This window comes from Elephantulus edwardii, unplaced genomic scaffold, assembly GCF_000299155.1.
Source record: "Elephantulus edwardii isolate Elephantulus edwardi_28Jun2011 unplaced genomic scaffold, EleEdw1.0 scaffold00512, whole genome shotgun sequence".
NCBI classification, from domain to species: domain Eukaryota; kingdom Metazoa; phylum Chordata; class Mammalia; order Macroscelidea; family Macroscelididae; genus Elephantulus; species Elephantulus edwardii.
This window is the reverse complement of record NW_006400262.1, coordinates 161,754-182,687: the sequence shown is the minus strand read 5'-3', so window position 1 is coordinate 182,687 and position 20,934 is coordinate 161,754. Positions and strand designations below refer to the sequence as shown.

Genomic DNA, 20,934 nt, shown 5'->3' with positions numbered 1-20,934 from the left:
CACACACACATAAGTGGTCATACTATATTTTGCAGTAGGTGTCACTGCCTTCCCTCTTTATATATGATAAAGGTAACTTGACAATTGTGAACAGACTCCCCCCGGGTCTAACCATCTTTTGTCAGAAGCATTCAGCAGAACAAAATATGTGGTGCATTTAGGATGTTGGTCCTCTTGTGCATGCTGTGATGTTAAGGTCATCAGATTCACAGAGACTTTCAGCAATCCATTGCATAGGTAATCGTCTTCTTTGGCCTGTCCAAGGAACCCCAAACCCATTTCACCTTGGGAATCCTTGAATTCCCGTTGTTGAGTCTCAATCTTCATTGAGGGCCAGTCATCAACTGTTTAAGTGTTCAATTATCAATAAGCCGAAATCTGTCGAAGGCCATAATGGCCCTGCTTTAGTGGTTCGTTGCTCCCACAGTTCACCATGCTGTCTCTGCCTCTGCCACCAGCTTGGATCTTGAATGTACTTTTAATTCCTTGCTGAATTCTTTCAGTTTATTTTTAGTTATTCTAACTTACACCTTTTATTTTTTTAGTAAAAGTTTACAAATAATAGTTTTTATTCAGTCATTCATAATATGGACTACAGTTGATTAATGTGTTTAATTGGGAAGATGGTGCCAAAAGCCAACAAGAAAGCTCCTGTCCCCCAAACGGAAGCCAAAGCAAAGACTTTAAAGGCCAGGAAGGCATCTTGAAGGGCTTCTGCAGCCACAACAAAATGATCTGCGTGTCACCCACCTTCCAGTGGCCTAAATCCCTGAGACACCGAAGGCAGCCCAAATACCCCTGGAAGAGTGCCCCAGGAGAAACTAGCTTGACGACTAAGCCATCATCAAATTTCCCCTGACCACTGAATCAGCCGTGAAGAAGATAGAAGATGACAACATACCTATGTTCACTGTGGATGTCAAGGCCAACAAGCACCAAATCAAACAAGCTGTAAAGAAGCTCTATGACATTGATTTGGCCAAGGTCAACACCTTGATTTGGCTTGATGGGGAGAAGAATGATTCTTTGGATGTTTCCAACAAAATAGAAATAATGTAAACTGAATCCACTGGCTAATTCTTATTTATTTATTTTTTTTTAACAATAATTTATTAAGAGCCTCCCCTCCGTACCCTCACCGTGTTTTGGTTCACTTTTTCCACTTGTAAATCTTGTGTGCTAGTCCCAGGGAGATAGCCGGGGCAGGGGAGCAGCATATTGCTCGATAAACACCATAAGGTGGCTGAAACTGTCGTCTTCATATCTCTTTAACACAGCAGGCAGCTCTTCCTGACACAGTAACTTTACCTGAGCTACCTTCTCCATCTCCTTTTGCCCATAATTGTTCTGCAGGATCTAGCGTTGTTCTAGAGAGGCCTGCTCCATTTGTTGTCTTGGATGTCAGTGCCAATCTTGCCTGTCACACTTGAGTCACCAAAAAGATCAAGGTTATCATCCTAATTCTAAAATAATTCTCTCATCTCTAGCAGGATCTTCTTGGCGTTGGCGTGTTCCTTCTCTCTGTTCATGCATGCCATATAGATTGCAACAACTATAGGAACGTAAAAGGAGTAGAAAGCTGTCTTGTACTTGATAGTGAATTTGTACCTCCTTTCAGTGAATTTGTTGAGATCCCCATTGCCCTGATAGGCAGTGATGAGGTCCAGGGTCTCTCCATTCTTGGTCTGATAGGAACTCTGCAGGAAGAGCCCCATCAGGTTCAGATAAGAAGGCTGCTCCCACAATAAAGCTTCAGTAAGTAATAGATAAACGATTCCAGCAGAATGTCCTCATTGACAGCATCCAAACCTATGCCTGGCTTCTCATACCAGAAGGGCTGCCCATGCTGGGTAAGGGATACATCCATGATGTCGTTTATTACAAGGAAGAAAGCTTGGAGCGGTTCCATACACCAGTCCCATTGTCAGGTCCTGCTGCAGAGTCTCAGCATTTTGCTTCCTGGTCTCCTCCATCTCCTGGAACACTGCCAGCACTGTTAAACCTCAGTTGTACTTGCCTCCAATGACATTGTTCTCTAGGACCTTCCTGAGCTGGGTTACAGCATTTTCTGGGTGCCCAAGATCATCCTCCGTCAGCACCTTGAGAATCTGGAAGAAGTGCTGGATGAAATTCTGCTTGTCTTGGGCATAAGCCTCTGATTTCTGATCTCCATTAATTCTGAGGGAGGAGCAGAGTTCTCTGTTCTTGGATGCTGCTTCTTGCTTCCCAGCTGGCTAATTCTAATACAAATTTTTCTCACTGTAAAAAGAAATAACTATGTTTAATTGATTGCAGTGTGGTAATCAGTTTTGTATTATGTGTTGCTTTTTGCTTCACCCAACTGTATTTATAATTTTTTAAAAAAAATTCATTGTTTTTCATACCAGATCTTTAATGTATATGCACTTTGTAAGTAAACCAGTATAAAATAAAAACTCTATAAAAAAATTCATTCATTGTTGTACATTTTCCTCCTTCCTTCTCCCTTCCCCTCCCCTAGTTGATACTACAGTGCACCTCTTATTCCAAATTATTGTCGTACGTGTTATGCCTAATCATATATTCCTTTTAAATAGTTATATTCCCCATCTGTTCCAATGCAGTGCTCATTATGTATCCCCTCTTTTCCTAGTCTCCCCCCCAACTTCCCATGTCAGTCTTGTTTTATAATAGTGATGTTACGCAGTATTTGACATTTTGTGACTGGTATTTCACTCAGCATAATGTTCTCAAGGCTTTCCAAGTTTTGCAATGTTTTATGAGTTCATTGCTTTTCAGTGCTTTTTAGTATCCCATTGTGCTTGTTCATGGCCACTGGAGTTGATACTGTCTCTTTGCTATTGTGAGTAATGTAGCAATAAACATGGGTATACATCTATTTGAGTCTCAGCACTGGTTTCTTTAGGGTATATTCCAAGTAATGGAATTTGCTAGGCCAAATGGTGTTTCTATTTCCAATGTTTTGAGATAGCACCAGACCACTTTCCATAGTGTTTGTAGCATTTTTTACACTTCCACCAGCAGTGAATAGGGCTCTAAACTCTCCACCACTTTTCCAGCATTTATTCTTTGCTACTTTGTTGAACTTTGCTTTGTTGCTGAGTTGAGATGATATCTCATAGTTGTTTTGATTTGCATCTCTCAGATAGCTACGGATTTTGAACATTTCTTTATGTTTGCCATCTGAATGTTGTCTTTGGTGAAATGTCTGTTCTGTGAAGTGTCTATTCATATACTGTGCCCATATTGCGATTGAGTTGTTTACCTTTTTTTTTTGTTGAGGTGCTGGAGTATTCTATAAATTTTAGATATGAGTCTCTTATCAGATAATTGCCAAGGTGGTTTTTGTTTTGTTTTGTTTTTACAATGTTATTGTAAAAGTTGGCTTATCAAGCCATTACATTAACACTTTCTGGTCTCTGCTACCTTAACTGTTGGTATGTGGTCTTGCACATATCAACAACTGTGGGGCTAGAATAAGAGAGAGTCCTTCCTACACTTTGGAAGACTTGAGGGAGACTGGAACAAGACCCTGGTGATGGTGGTGGAGAGGCTGTGGCATTTCAGTGGAGAAATTGTGGCAAAGTGTGACTTGAGGCTTTTTGCATTTGTGCTGGAAACAGTTAAAGGTTTTGCTGTTCTTCCCGAAGGAGAAGCTGACTTATAACTGCTCTGAGGCAAACATTGCTGGATGATTGAGGAAACCAGAGGGTTCTTTAGTTTGTGTTGCTGAACTCAGACCAGGATTTTTACTAATTAAAGAATTATTTTGCTGTTAATCTTGCTTGGAAATGCTCAACTAAACCTGGACTTGTGAGATATTTTATTCTTTGCCTCTCCCGTTGCCCAACCTAGTTCCCTAATAAACTTGACTCTTGGCACCACACTGTGAATAAAATCTGTGTCAACAATGAATATTGAATCCAGTGATTGGTGGAGATAGGTGCAGGAATATGGTGGGTGGTTTGTCTGACCTGGCAGCTATCTGTTTGCTGCTATTGATGAGGACATTTCCCCCTTATAAAGCCACTTTGTATCTGTTCCTTTCACACTTAGTCTGTGGATTTCCTTTTTACTATGTTTTTGTGGTTTTTTAAAAAATGTGCATTGGGATTTGATTCTTTTTTTTAAATTTTTAAAAATAATTTTAATGAACATTTACAGAGAATTTGGATTTCCATTCATTCATTGCTGCACTTCTCTACCTGCCCAGCCCTCTCCCCCCGCCCCCCAGTTCGCTCCTCTCTTTCAAAAGTAAAAGAAAGACTCCCTCCCTCGTACACAATCCCTCTGCACCCCTCCCACTCCCCCAAGTACATTCCACTGTGCAACCTTATTGTGGACTCTTGTGATAACCTTAAAACCCTATCATACATCGCTTTTAAAGTATTCTCTCCCTCTTCTGTTTCAGTGCAGTATACACAATTTATCCAGTTTTTCTCAGTCTTACCCCCACCCTAATATCAGTCCTATTTTACAGCAGTGGCACCATGCAATATTTTTCCTTTTGTGACTGAGATATCTCACTCAGCATAATGTCCTCCAGGCTCACCCATTTTGAATAATATTTCATGAGCTCCTTGTTTTTCAATGCAGCGTAGTATTCCATTGTGTGAATATACCACAGCTTCTCTATCCATTTGCTTGTTGATGGGCACCTGGGTTGTTTTGGGATTTGATTCTTACAGGATCCCATTGCTTTGTTTGTTCTTTCCTGGTTGTAGGCTTTTCATTATGCTTGGGAGACTGTTCATGCTGTTGATTAGGGCTTCTAGAGTAGTTTCTAGTTTTTCTGATGAATTTTCTAGTTTTGGGGTTTACTCCTAGGTCCCTGATCCACCTTAAGTTGGATTTTATGTATGGTATAAGATGTGGTCTTACTTGAATTTTCTGCAGATGGTTTTCCAGTTTTGATAGCATCATTTGTTAAAGAGGCTGTCGTTTCCCTACTTAACAGATTTTGTCTCCTTGTAAAAAATCAGTTGACCATAGGTAGGTGAGCTGATTTCTGGGTTCTCAGTTCTCTTCTATTGATCCATGTGTCTGGCACAGTACAAGTACCTTGTTGTCTTGACCACCATGGCTGTGTAGTAGGATTTTAGCTAAGAGAGTGAGGTGCCTCCTACCTTGTTTCTCTTTTTAAGGAGTGCTTTGCTTATTTGAAGTCTCTTTCTATTCCAGATAAAGTTAGAAATTGCCATTTCTATCTTATTGAAGAATGAAATTGGTAACTGTGTTGGGATTGCATTGAAGTTGAAGATTGCCTTTGGTAGAATTGTCATTTTCACGAGTCTTCTTATTTATAAGCATGGTATATTCTTTAATTTCACCTGGTCTCTTTTTTGTTTCTTGTAGTAATGTTTTGTAATTTTTTTTAAATTGGTTATGCATCTAGTTAGATTTGCTCCTAAGTGTTTAATCTTGTGATTAACTATTGCTATGAGTATTGTTTCTCTTATTTATAAATTTTTAATCCCTTTCCCTTTTCTATCCTTGTTAACCATTTAACTATGATTCTTTATATAACCTTTTCTTTCGATTTTTATAATTATGGTCTTATACCATGTCTATTTGTGACTGACTTAACATGACTGAACATAATTTGTACAGTATTTAGTAATGAGATTGCTGGATCAAATGCTATTTCTGTTTCCAACTTTTCTAAGGAAACACCAAACTGCTTTCTATAGTGATTACACCATGTTTACAGTCTTACCAGCAGTGTTGGAGAGTTCCTATTTCATTGCATGCCTGCCAGCATTTTTTGTTTACAAGTTTATTGAACATTGCTATTTTTCTATGAGATGAGATGTTCTCTTGTTTTGTAGTAGCTTTCTACTAGCTAAGGGTCTTGAGAATCCTCAAGTGTTTGTTGACTATCTGTATCTTTTAGTGAAATGTCTTTCATGTCATGAGACCTTTTTTGTTATTGGGTTCCTCGTCTTTTTCTGTTGAGGTACTGGAGTTTTCTATGTATGTTATAGATAATTCCCTTGTTAGTTTATATTTCCCCGACCCCCCCATCTGTACATTCTCCCTGTATTCTTTTTGGGGAAGTCTTTTCATTCTCATGAAAATTTGACTTTTATGAGTTCAGTCATGTAGTTGTTTGTGCTAGTCAACTGTTGATCGTGCTTTTTTATGTTATGTTTGATAGTTTGTGTTATAGAGGTGCTTTGCCATGGAGACTTGTGTTGCTAATCCAAGGGTACTTAGAATGCACTAGGTGCTCCAGGAGAAAGATGAGCAAACAGTTTCCTTCCATGCTGTTTATAGTCTTCCAAAGTACTTTGGCGAGTCTGCTATGAGTAGGTTCAGACTCAGTGGCTACGAGTGTCATTTGGCCGTAGACCATGGCTGCGGCATTTGCTTCCATTTTTTTCTTTGATGATCTTCGTAGTCTTAGGTTTTACGCCCAAGGTCCTTGTTGAATCCTTGTTTTGTGCCTTGATTATTTTTATTATTACTATTATTATTATTATTATTAACTTCAACTTTGGATTTCCATTCGTTCATTGTTGCACTTTTCTCCCTGACCACCCCTTTCCCTCAGTTTGCTCTTCTCTTTGAAAAGTAAAAGAAAAAATCTTTCATGTTATACCGTCCCTCCCCCTAAGTCCACTCTACTATGCCGCCTTCGTTCTGGACTCCTGTCAATACAATAATACCTGATCATATATCCCTTTTAAATAGTTCTTTCCCTTATGTGTTTCTATGCAGTATACATAATTTATCCCTTCTTTCTCAGTCTCCCCCTAATCCCGATGTCAGTCCTGTTTTACAACAGTGGCACTGTGCAGTATTTGTCCTTTTGTGACTGAGATATTTTACTCAGCATAATGTCTTCCAGGATCACCCATTTTGTATATTTCATTATTTCTTTGTTTTTCGAAGCAGCGTAGTATTCCATTGTGTGAATATAAAATTCTTCTGTCTATTCGTTTGTTAATGGGCACTTAGGTTGTTTCCAACTCTTTGCTATTGTGAACAAAGCTGTGATAAACATGGGTGTGCATATATCTGTTACTGGCATCTATATTGGGATTATATTTATATCTATAGATCACTTCTGGTTGTGGTGGTGGTGTTGCTAGGTGCTGTTGAATTGAATATGACTCATAGCTACTTTATGAATATCAGATCTGGATCTTGTCCTATTTTATGCCACCTTCACACTTTCTGATACAGTAGAGCTTGTTGCAGCAGTTACTGTGACAGTCTACCTGTTTGAAGGTCTTCCTCTCTTTCACCAAATCTCTGCCTTTCCAAGCATCAGTCCTTCTCCAAAGAGTAGCCTCTTTTAGCAACATGCCCAAAGTGTGTGAGGCAAAGGAACATTCTGGCTTCACTTTCTTTAAGACATTTGTTTGTTCTACTCCAACACCATAGCTCAAAGGCATCGATAATTTTTTTGTCATCTTTATTCATTGTCTAGCTCTCAGATGCATAGCAAATGATCTGAAATGCCATTTTCACAATATTACGCCCTCCAATCCATGAATATATTTTTCCATTTATGTAAGTTTCTTGTAACATTTTATAGTTTTCTTTGTATGTTTTTGTTGTGTGAAATAACATCTATTGTAACTTACAGTGGACCTGTGAACAACATATATGAAACCTGCCATCCTCACCATATTTGATACATGTGAGCCTATTGCTATGGTGACTGTGGTAATCCATCTTGTCTGTGGTCTTCCTTTCTTATGCTGACCCTCCATTTTTCCAAGCGTGATGACTTTTTCCAAGGGTTGATCCCTCCTAACAACATACTGAAAGGATGAGAGACAGTGTTTCACTATTCTATCTTTCTAGGAACCATCTGGTTTACTTTCTCCAAGACGGACCTGTTTATTTTTTTGGCAGTCCATGGGATATTCAGTACTCCAGCACCACAACTCAAAGGCATTGGTTCATCTTTCATCCTTAGTGTCCAACTTTTGGATGCATAGCAAGCAATTGAGAAGACCATGGCTCAGATCAGGGAGTTCTGGTGGCTTAGTGGTAAGAAACTGTGTGTCAATTCCAAAGGCACACAGTTTGAATCTACTGCTCCATGGGAGAAGGATGCATAATTTCTCCCCATTCCAGTGCAATTTACTGTCTCTGAAAACCCACTGGAGGGTCAGCTATGGTTTGGTTCTGACTTGATGGCCAGCATAGTGGCTTGGTTGAGGCATACCTTAGTCTTTAAGCTGGCATCATCGCTCTTTAACTCTGAAGGCACATTTTCTTCAGTGTGACTCGTCTTTTGGATTTCTTGAGTCTTGCTACCAAGGATGTTGATGTGGGTTCAAGCAAAATATAATTTGTTGACAACTTCAATCTCTTCTCCATAATGATGTTGCTATTGACCCAGTGGTGATGACCTTTGATTTTCTTGACTTTGAGATGTAATCCAGTTTGATGGCTTTAGTGTTTGATCTTCTGTAGCAGGTGCTTCAAGTTCTCACTTTCTGTGGGCAGTGTTGTGCCATTTGCCCAATGTAGTTTGTTGATAAGTCTTTCGATGATTCTGATGCCACTTTGTTCTTTAATAAAGTCTAGCTTCTCAATTATTTATTCAAGTTGAATAGGTTATAGAAAAAGGATAGCCCCAATGTACAATTTTCTTGATTTTAAACAGTGCATTGTACCCTTTGTTCGCTTTATAACTTTGTTTTGTATGAGCATGATCCAATGATCTGGCATTCCCATTCTTCTCATTGTTAAACACGTTGCCACACACTTTTAAATTGACGACCGTGCTTAGAAACATATTTTGCCATCATTTGCAGCAACCTGTTAATCATAATTTGTTGTGATCCACAGAGTCAAATGCTTTTGCATAGTTAATAAAACACAGATAGTCATCCTTCTTTTTTCCTCTGCATGTTGCCAACATCCATTTGGCATCGATGATATATTCCTAGTGCCATGATCTCTTTTTAATCTCACTTCAATTTCTGGTAGTTCTTTGTCAATCTATTTGCTGTAGCCATTTAAAAAAAATCTTTTCTAGGATTTTGCTAATGCATGCGATAGTGAGGATATTTTTTGGTAGTCACCTTTCTTGGGAATTGGTACAGTCCTTTGATTAGGTAGCTGTGTTCTAGATAATCTTGGCAATGTCTGGTGAATATAATCGGGTTGCATTTGTTTCATTGGAAGACATCAGCTAGTATTCCATTAATTCCTGGGGCCCTATTTTTTGTCATTGTCTTTAGTGCAGCTCACACTTTGCCCTTTATTACCATTGATTCATGATCAGATGCTGTTTTCTGAAGTGGTGACCATTTCTTTTTGGTACAATAACTCTATTCTTTTCATTTTCTGGTGCTTCTAGGATCATTAAAGATTAATAGCGGTGTTGTGCAATATTTGTCCATTAATCAGTGTAATGTCTTCCAGGCTCACCTATGTTGTGTAATGTTTTACTAGTTCATTATTTTTCATTGCTGCGTAATATTCCATTGTGTGAATGTACCTTAATTTTTCTGTCCATTCATTTGTTGATGCACACTTGGGCTACTTCCATCCCTCTGCTATTGTGAATAACTCAACAATAAACATGAGCGTGCATACATCTTTTTGAGTCGTGGCTCTGGTTTCCCGGTAGAGGGATCACTGTGTCAAATGATATTTCTATTTCCAACTTGCTGAAAAAGTGCTAGACCATCTTCCATTGTGGTTGCACTGTTCTACATTCTCATCATCAATAAATGAGAGTTCTAATCTCATTACAGTCTCCCTAACATTTGTTGCTTGCTGTTCTGTTGAACTCTGACATTATTGCTGGGATTTTTCTTGTAGTAGTATTTTTCAAACAAAAACTTCCAATTCAACATTGAATACCTGTGGTAAAAAAGGGCAATCTTGTGCTTCTTATAGTATTGTGTTATTTTTATTTCACTTGGTTCTGTTGTTACATCATCAGTTTATTACTAGTGTTATTTGCATCATATTTTCCTTTGTTACTTTTAGCAGTGGCTTATTGTTTTTATTAATTGTAAACCCCAGCTGGTAGTCTTTTTCATTCTTTCCATTATTATTTCTGTTTCAATTTCATTTCTTTCTTTTCTAATCTTTATTATTTCCTTTCTTCTGAAAATGATAGGATTATTTTTGCTGCTCTTTTACTAATTATTGGGGCATCAGTTAAGGTGTTGAGTTTGGTTCTTTTCCTTTTTTTAACTTGTGTGCCGTCATATCAGATCCAGCTGGCACAGAAGGTGATTTCTTCTCCTTCTACAGTGGAGCATCTGGTAGATTCAAACCACATATCTTTAGAATTACAGTGCAGCTTCTTGCCAGTAGACCATGAGAGCTCCCTGGTTCTTAATTTTTGATATGTGCATTTATTGGTATAAATTACCATTCCTGTAACTGTAATTTCTTGTAAGTCACATTTTATATTTCTTCTGAGATAGAGCTTTAAAGATTTAGGGATAAAGATAGCACATCATTGGGAGGAAAATAACTGACATATAGAACTCTTAGATTCTGACAGCTAATGGATATTCAGGAAAGGTGATGTTTTAGAATGAATTTTCCTCTTTCGAACACACACACACAGGTGTGTGTGTTTGTTTTTATCTTATATTTTGTTAGGACTCATTTAAAGGAAAGAAAAACAGAAAACATGCTATATCTCTCCCATTACAGATAGCTGCTGATGAACCACCGCCAGAAGGCTGCACTTTTTTTTTTTCAGTTCACCAAAAGAAGACTTGTGATTTTGATACCCTTGAGAGTTTTCTCCTTACAGCATCTGAAAGGTACATTCATTGTATGTCTTTAAATAAATGTTATATATTTCACTGTGCATTCTTCTTGATAGAATGTACCTTCGGATTTTACTTATGTCTGTGTGTTCTGTAAGTGGGATGTTTTAGTGTTGGAATTCAGGAATCAGCCTGACTAGATTTGAATCCTACCTTCATCAGTTAAATTAAGATCACATTGTGAACTTAAGTACATTAATTTCTGTATTTTCAAATGAAGGCAACAGGATTACTTCATATTTTGTTATTTAGTAATAGTCGTACTTGGCATAGTCTAAATACTTTGCCATCAGTTTAGTAATGTAAGATTATAGTGTGTATTAATATGAGTGTCTTTTTTTTTTTATAATGTGTTTAAGACAACATTTATTGTTAGTTTTTAAATATAAAATAAAAAGCTTTCTTTGCTTCTAGAAATGGCTGCAGGATAATATGAGTGTCTTAACACGATGCCGCAAATGATGGCAAATGTGTTTCTAAACACAGTCGTCAATTTAAAAAGTGTGCGGCAACATGTTAAATTTAATGATAATGTTGATTATATATCAGATATTAACAATGTCAATTATGACTGTTTAAGAGATAATTGCAGGCTTTGATTGCTGAATTGCAATGAAGAAACTGAATTTTGTGTTTAAAGGAAAATTACCTGTGAATGAGTATAATAGCTGCATGTTTTGCTATTCAACCACGGCAGCAGTCCTGTGGTATCTTCTCTGATAACCCTGAAGTAGGACAACTGTTCTCTCTGGGTAGTTAGGTTTGCAGTGTCAAAAACGTCAATGAGTTTCAGAGTCCTCCTCAGCTGGGTTCTCCTCAGTGGCATTGGGTTTCCTTTTCACCTAGTCCTTTTTTATTTAAAGATGCTGCCTGACCAGTGTGGGATGCTGTGCATGCATATGGCTCCCGCCTGCTGCTTACCTCGTTGCACTCCAGTTAGTGTGACTGACAAGCAGATGGTGCACCTTAAAGCATTCTCAGGACCAGTGTAGGTGTGCTTAGTACAGAGTGTTCTGTTGGTAAGCAGGTTGCTTCCTTTTTAATGTTTTTTTTTTAAAGTATTTTTTTAATTACAAAGATACTGATGTAATAGTCTCCTTTTTACCCTCTTTTTTTTTTAATTGAGATTTTATTGTAAGTTTATAAATAACTTGGATTTCCATTCATTCATTGCTGCACATTTTCCTCCCTTCCCCTCCTCTCCTCCAGTTCAAAGTAATAGTCTCCTCTTTTCAGGAAGGTGATAAATTGTATTATTGGTTTGCCATATCTTTTAGAATTTTTTGTATGTTTACAAATTTTTTTATAAGTAAGTTTTATTTAGTATATATACGTATTACTCCCTTCTTCAGGTGCAGTGAATATAGCAGTTAAGATCCTTGTGTGTGGGGAGAGTCATTGTTATGTAAAGCTGTCTTAATCACAAATGATATTTGATTTCATTTTTACCTGACTTGCAAACTAGTTGAGTCTTTTGTGTTGAAAAGCTGTGTTTACAGTTACAGAGTCCTTTTATATTTAATAACCTATTATAAGACTTTCTGTAAATTTTTTTATTGATGATTTTCAAATGGTTTTTATTTAATTTCCTCCCCCTGTTTACAATAATGTTATAGTGAATGTCCAAATTCACATGTCTCTGTGTTCTAATGGACAGTTTTTCAAAGAGGGATACCATCAATTTTTTTTTTTGCTTCAGAAGTTTTATGGTTTATGAGGAGAAATGAAATTAGCAGGAATGTTGTGGTTGTATATAAGGTAGAAATGCTTGAAGTCATCCTCTTGTTTTAACTTTTGTACTTATATTCTTCTCATATGAAGAAAGATTATAGTAGTATGAAATTTAGATAGCTGTCCTCTCCTATTTCCTCCTCCATCCAAGAACAGTTATTGATGAAAGACCTCATTTTAATGCTTCTTGTTGTGTACCATCTAATTAAAACCAACCCATAATTGATCCGGTTGTAGGTTTTCAGACACAGTAATCTCACAGGAGATGGTCCATTCTTTTCCTGCCGAGCATCTAGTGGATTTGAAATACAGTGCTTTCTAGATTGTGGCGCAGATTCTTAAATACTAGGCAACCAGTACTCTCTATATAATGTACTTTTATTGTTTTAATAATTAGTAAGACTTTCATGACAGTGATTCTAAAGAAATGACATCTAATTAAAACTGTGATGTCTTTATATCAAGATTCTTACAATCTCTACTTCAATTTTTACTATAATTTACATCTTTCTTAAAGTTTAAAAATGTCAAGTTTAAGATTTTCAGGTTTTAAAATCTATTTTCAGACCTAAACCATTGTTACTTAAAGGAGATCACAGATACCTGTCATCTAACCCAGAAAGCCCAGTTGTGATTTTCTACGCTGAGATTGGCCATGAAGCATTTTCAGTTTTCCACCGACAACTTGTATCAAAAAGCATCTCTGGCAAAATCAACTATGTGTTCAGACATTATATATCTGTAAGTATGTTCTTAATTTTTACCTCTTTCAAATATGAGTTTCTCTCCCTGGCCATACAACAATAACTAATCATTCCTCATTCACCAAATAATTTAATTATTTGAGAAATGTTTTTGTGTGTGAGTGTGGTGCAGGACTTTATTCTGTTGTGCCACAGGGTAGCTGAGTGTAGACCCAGTCTGACAGCATCTACCACCCAGCACAAAAATACAGGGCCAGAGATCATAATAAATCACTGAGAAGGCAAAAATGACTTGTTTCATGTACATACAAATAACTGTAGAAGTTTAGTTGCTGGCCACGAATTAATGATTAAATAATGACAATTGCAAAGGAAACAGGAAGACTAGCTGACTAAGATGCAGCAAGAGCAGACCACTAGTCCCTGCCTTTCACAAGTCAGAGTGGATGGCTGTACTTGAACAAATATTGTTCTTCAAATGTTGTAACATTTCAAGAGTCAGTCTTAAGAACAAACTACCACACTTTTCCAAAGAAATACTTCCTACATTCAGAATCACTGTTTGCCCTTTCTTCTTTCTCTTCTTCAATGTGTAGGCATTTCAGTTTCTTGTGTTTCTTCCTTTACACTGACAACAGGCTGTTAGAAATTATTTCATTATCTTCATCATTATCATTCATTGTAGCCACTTTAGATTTTTACCTCTCCAAGAGTGATGGTGTGTATATTGGCGAGGAGCCCTGGCTATTTGTACAGTCTTGAAGATCAGTGCTGATGATGTTTCTTTTTTTCTTCCTTGGTAGAATCAGTGGAGGAAAATTAGGAACAATTTATTATTATTTTTTTTATTTTAATGAGCCTTTTCAATAATTTTGGATTTCCATTCATTCATTGTTGTGTTTTTCTCCGTGCCCACTTCTCCCCCCAGTTTGCTCGTCTCTCTGAAAAGTAAAATTCCTTCATTGGTATACAGTCTTCCCCCCCAGTACACTCCACGATGCAACCTTCATTTGGATCCCATCTTAACCATAATATCCAATCCTATATTGCTTTTGAGCTGTTCTCTCCCTCATCTGTTTCAATGCAGTATACATAATTTAATATTTTTCAGTTTCACCACAACCCTGATGTCATAGTGCCACTGTTGTAAAATGGGACTAACTGGTTGTGGTGAGACTGAATAATTCCTTTTTTGGCTAACTTCTTTCTCAGTAATTTTTCTTTGTTTTTAAATCACTTCTCCATCAGTAGTTTTCTGGATGTGTGTGGTGCTTATTATTATTATATTGTTTCACTGCAGGATTTGATGGCTTTGAACAGTCCAGTCTTTGAAAACTACTTCATGTACCTTCTCAGGTCGTATGAAATCACACTTTTATCGTTCACCAAAAAGGTGAAAGTTGTTTCAGCACCTATCTTGGCAATATTATCAGACTCACACTCATCTTTAGCCTTTGCTGTGTCCAGTCTTTTTACTTAGGGACATTGCTGTTTCCAGTCTTTTTACTTATAGACAGTTTGGTTTTTTTACAATCTTCTGGACAATTTAAGTCTTGTAAAAGTACCAAATTGGGAGAAATATGACTTGAATAAGGATTCAAAAAGGCCTCGAGGTATGTGACCAACATAGAATATTCCAGGAGTAAATTTTTCTTTCTGGACTGCACACCAGTGGACCTGTGCAACATGCTTCTGAAATTTTGCCTGCCTCTGTAGTTTCGGTGACAGGAGAGGCTGAGCAGGGCCAGCAAAATCTGCAATTTCTAAACCACCAAGGTTCCATGCTGATACCCTGAAAATGCAGGTTGAGATGTGTTTTGAGAAACTAGTACTTTTGTCCCATCTATTATTTATCCATAGGATATGTTTTGCTTACTTTGCTAAAGGAATAAAATAATTATACTAAAGGAGAGTGAATTAAATAATTAGTCTTTTAGTTAAAAATGAACTATAGAAATATTTTTCCTAAATTATAAAACTATTGAGGTGATTATTGATCAGTGAATTTTTTTATAAATACACAATGATTTAATTTATTTTTAACCTACTTTTTAAGTGTAAAATTCAGTGACATAAATTATATTCATTATAGAATACAGTTGGCATCACTATTTCCAGAAGGTTTATATCATTCTAAAACATATCCTCCCATTTATCCTTTTCTTCATATCCTGGAGATGCTAATAGGCATTCATTGGCTGTCAATATTTCATATAAAGGAAATCATCACAATATTTTTCCTTTGGTTTCTCATTTATTTTATGTGCTGTAAAGTTTTCAGGCTGCCATAAAGTTTTTAGCTTTCATGATCGTCATAACATTTAATAACATTTCATTTCTCTTTTGTGACTTAATAATATTCTCTTGTTTAGATGCATCATATATTGTTTATCTATTCATCTGTTGATAGTCACTTGAATGTTTTCCACTGTTTGATACTGTGACTAACACTGCAGTGGACATTGGTGTAGATGTATCTCCTTGAGACCACATCTCCCTGTTGCTTGATTGTGGAATTGCCCATCTTGGAGTGGATTTGTAGATGGGATAGTGTACTTTTTGTACTACTAAATAAAAAGTTAATGATTTGAGTCCACAAGCAGTTATGTGACAGAAAAATGGGCAGTACCTTTCTGTAGAAACTGCGAATATCAGAACCAAATGGAGGGTCACTGTTAGTTGCACTTGACTTGATGGCTATGTGTGTTAGTTATTATGTTTACCTTTTGGAAGAATTGTCATACTGCTTTTCCTAATGCTCATTGCCTTTGATTTTTCTGAGAACAACTATCCTAGTGGGCTTGACCTAATTCATTGTCAGAAATGTTTCTTTTTTTTCCTTTAAGTTAATTTTAATGAAAGTTTACAGAGACTTAGGGTTTCCAGTCATTCATTGTTGCACTTTTCTTCCTGCCCCCACCCCCTATTCACTCTTCTTGAAAAGTAAAAGAAAAATTCTTTCATTGCTATGGAGTCCCTCCCCCCCAAGTCCACTCCACTGTGCAGCCTTCATTCTGGACTTCTGTCATGACAATAATACCCAGTTATATATCCCTTTAAACAGTTTTTTAATTCAGTTTTTCATTATTCATTTTGAACTTTTTTTCCTCTGCAATATTTTTTTTTTTTTTGTGACTGGGCAGGATTTCTAGAGGTGAAATAAGGCAGAATAGTTTTAAAATTAAGCTTTTAAAGCCATGTTAATGTTTACCATTTAAAATATTTGTATAGAAAATTTTTATTCTTTAGAGGATACTATATCAGGAAGTTTTGTAAATATTGACTGCATCATGTAGTTTAAATATTAGGTGCTAAGATCATACAGAGGCAGTCATTAAAACTGAGCAGGGTAACACTGCATGGTTCAAAATTGGGAAAGGTGTACGCCAGGGATGTGTCCTATCATACCTTTTTAACCTGTATGCAGAGCAGATTATCCGAGAGGCTGGGTTCTATGAGGAGAAGTGTGGCGTCAGGATTGGTGGAAGACCTATTAAAAATCTGTGTTATGCAGATGATACAACCCTGCTTGCCGAAACTGAAGAGGACCTGAAATGCTTTTTGCAGAGGGTCAAGGACTGCAGCCTTCAGTATGGACTGAGGCTCACTGTCAAGACAAAGATTCTCACCATTGGACCAATTGGTAGCATTAGGATGGATGGCGAAGAGATTGAGATTGTTCACAGCTTCAGTTTGCTCGGCTCCACGGTCAACACTCTTGGCACCAGCAGCCAGGAAATAAAAAAACGTATTGCGATGGGAATGTCTGCTGTTAGGGACCTCTCTAAAGTACTCAAGAGCAACGATGTCTCTCTGGAGGCTAAGGTGCACCTGATACAGGCCATGGTCTTTGCAATCACTTGTTATGCATCAGAGAGTTGGACAATGACTACGGAGGATAGAAGGAGACTTGATGCCTTTGAGCTGTGGTGCTGGAGAAGAGTATTGAATGTACCATGGACTGCCAAGAAAACAAACAGATTCATCCTGGAAAGGGTCAAACCAGGCGGCTCCTTGGAGGCAAGGATTCTGGGGCTTCGTCTGACATACTTTGGACATGTTGTAAGGAGGGAAAGGTCCTTGGAGAGGGGCATCATACTTGGGAAGGTGGAGGGACAGCGCTGGAGGGGAAGACCCTCTATGAGGTGGATTGATTCAGTGACTGGGGTAATCGGGATGGGTGTGTCAGAGGAAGTATGATTGGCACAGGATAGAGCGGGGTTTAGGGCTGTGGTACACAGGGTCTCTGTGAGTCGCAAACTACTCGACGGCACATAACAACAATAACAAGATCATACAAATACCTTTTAATAAAAACAAATATAAATTGTGCAGGTGCACCTCACTTGATGGCGTACATAGGATTCAGATTTGATTATGTAGATTGAGAAGCTCGGTATCAGCAGTTAAAACAATTCCAGGACTTGACTGTGAAATAGACTGTCAAATTTCATATGCAAGTTCACATTGAAGCTGAAAGAAATGAAAAGTCATGAGAACCAAAATACAACCGTGAATCTATCCCAACTAAACTTAAAAGCTATTTCATTAATAGATTTCATGCATTGCATAGTAATGACCAAAGAGCAGAGAAATTGTGGGATAGCATCAGACCTCATCCATGGAGAAAACAAAAGGTCATTTTCAAGACAGACGGAAGAAAAGACCAATGTGTATGTCAAAAGAAACTCTGAAACTTGCACCAGAATTTAAAGAAGTCAAAATAAAGAGAAAAAATGCTGAAAGAAGAGAACTGAAGATTTCAGAGGGCAGCTCAAGAAGACATATTGAAGTATTATTTAAAAAAATATGCAGAGAACTAGAAGTAGAAAACACAAAGGAAGAAACACACCATTTCTCAAACAGAAAGACATGAAGATTATACTCAAGCTTCAATCTGCAATACTGAAGCAATCTGTGGGAAAAATATCGAATGATACAGTAAGTCATATGCAGAATCACGCCGCTGTAAAGAATTGGTTGGCACTGAACCCTTTCAGGAGGTACCATATGATTAAAAATCCGTCATTTTGAAGGAAGACATTCAGAATGCACTGAAGATAATGACAAGAAAAATGGACATAGGAATTGATGAAATGTCTAGAGACATGTTTCTTTCTTGTGTGTGTGTGTGTGTGTGTGTGTGTGTGTGTGTGTGTGAGAGAGAGTGTGTACCGTCAAATCAGATCTGACTGGTACAGGAGGAGATTGTTCCTCCTTCTCCAGCAGAGCATCTGGTGGATCAGAACCGTGCGCCTCTGGGATTGTAGTTGCAGCTCTTTACCACTAGGCCACCAGAGCTCCCCTAGAGACATGTTTCAACACACACATGTTCTCATTAACCTATGCCAAAAAACTGGCATGGCTTAGCCAATTGATTGGAATTTGACCTTCCTTAACTTGAATTCATTGCCCCTAAACGTCTTACTTAGGCTTTGACATTACTCTGGTCAGTGTACTTTCATATATATTAGTTTTTGAAATAATGAAATAGTCAAAGCAAACATTGTTTAGTAATTGATTTAAACTATTTTTCAACTTATAATGACTTTAGTTTAGGGCTTAAGTATTATTTTAGACCAATAGATTTGGATGCTGCCAGGAATTAGTCTGAAAATATTCAGTTCCATAAGAATTTGAAATTCTATTCTTTCCTCTGGCTTCTGATAAGAATCCATATAGTGAATCTTGACCAGAATGCTCAATAGGTAGCCACCATCTAGTTTTTCTTTTCTCATGGCAAAGGGGACAGCAATTAATGGAAGCAGTTAGGCTGCTGGCCTGTCTTCCCTTTGACTGGTTGTTTTCCTTCTTACTCTGATGCTCCATGCAAATAGAGAGCAATATTTTGTGTGGGCACTCCCAAATTTTTAAGACACCGGGTAGTACTCAATGAACTAGGTGGTAGAATAGAAACTCTAAAATCAGCAGTAGGTCAATTAACTGGACTATCACAAGAAAGTTTGACCTTAACCTTTCCAAACCAACTAAACTAATCTGATGACGTTGTACTTAAGTATTCTCAGCACGGAATCTTTTTGTTGTACAATTTCTTATAACATTTGCCACTTTGACCTTTTCCTGGTGTACAGCTATAACTTTAGTCAGGTTGTGTGACTGTTACCCTTGACACCAGCTGCTTTCATCATTGTATATAAAATCCCTGTTTCTCGAGCATGATTCTCCCCTCCTTGACCTCTGACAACCACTGTTAACCATTTATTTTTGTACTTTTACCTATTGCCATTTCCTACAAGTGACATTACAGCCTTTTATGATTGACTTGATTTTACCCATCATAATGTTTGTGAGGTTGATCCATTTTTGTCACATGTGTGAGATTATGACATGCACTCGGTCTGATTTCTCTGTGGCTGTGTAGTCTTAAAATGTATGTGTGTACCATCCTTCAGATACAGGCATTTAGGTTGTTTCTACCTTTTTTGCTATTATGAATAATGCTGCAGTGAACTTAAATGTACATGTTTGTTCATTTTGTTATGTTTAACTCCCTAGAGTTTATACTTAAGAATGGAACTGTGAGATCATATGTTGCTTCTATTTTTAATTAAATATGACGTAGGCATACTGTTTCCAGTAATGATTGTGCCATTTTAGACTCCCACCAGAAGTGAATGAGTGCGTCAATCTGTCCACTTTCTTGCCCTTGCCAAATTTGCTATTTTCTAGTGTTTTTTTAACATCACAATCGTTTTAATTTATTTTTTTGTTTAATTTTTTGTTTTTTAATAATTGACATTCTAGTAAACATGGCTAATCTTTTGTGAGAGAATAGCACATGCAACCCAAATGAAAGGTGAGTTTAAAAAAAATAAGACCTGTGTGTTTTGTTTGTTTTTTCTTTAAATATGAGTTAATTGACAATATATTTCCATTAGTGAATACATTTATAGCCATGTTCAATCTGTGTTTAAATCTTAAATTTTTTTATATTCATGTAATTGTAAGAAAATTCTCTAGGCATTATTCTGTTTTCATCTTGTTAAATTAGGTAATATGGGAGAATAAGTTTTTAATTCCTATTCTCCCCTCCCTAAGCCCAGTATTTAAATGCTAGGTAAGTGCATTTGTTATTCTTTGCAGCTTAGTAAGTTACTTAGAAATAAAAAAAGTTTTTGGTGAATTATCTTGCCCACATGATTATTAATATCTTTGAAAATAATAAACATTCTATGCTTTTGCATTTTTTAAAAGTTTAAGTTCATGATTTTCAATGATGTCTAGTAGCTATAGCATTAACTATCTATACCCTAGCGTTGTGAAGAGTAGTGAACTGATGGTGACACTCTGTCTTGCTTCTGGCTTACAGCGGCCTGGTCTGGAACCTGTTTACCTCTCTGGCTATGGTGTGGAGTTGGCCATTAAGAGCACTGAGTACAAGGCCAAGGATGACACTCAAGTGAGAGGTGAATTTGAAAACTAAGACCTGTGTGTTTTGTGTTTTTTTCTTAAATATAAGTTAAATGAGAATATATTCCCCAAAATGAGTATATTTACAGCCATGGGTTTGAATTTTAATTTTTTTAAATCCACGTAATCAAGGATGCTTTAGGCAGAATGTTAAATGATCCAGGAGGTATCAAAAGAAGATGGAAGGAATATAATGAGTCATTGTACCAAAAGGAATTGGCAGATACAGAAGAATTTAATGAAATAGCATTTGAGCCAGAGCCTATGGTGATGAAGGCAGAAGTTCAAGCTGCTTTGAAGGAAAT

The 20,934-nt window shown here is 37.1% G+C and overlaps 1 protein-coding gene across 1 annotated transcript in view; it reads left to right on the top strand.

Moving 5' to 3' along the window:
• The window catches only part of LOC102853329 (UDP-glucose:glycoprotein glucosyltransferase 1-like), a gene marked incomplete at its 3' end in the record, with an annotated part of 247,403 nt that overhangs the window by 69,506 nt on the left and 156,963 nt on the right, over positions 1–20,934 (top strand). The window contains exons 4-6 of the mRNA XM_006903121.1: positions 10,645–10,757; positions 13,061–13,235; positions 20,529–20,625. Of these exons, the coding sequence (XP_006903183.1) occupies positions 10,645–10,757; positions 13,061–13,235; positions 20,529–20,625 (385 nt within the window). The remainder of the gene's footprint in view (positions 1–10,644; positions 10,758–13,060; positions 13,236–20,528; positions 20,626–20,934) is intronic.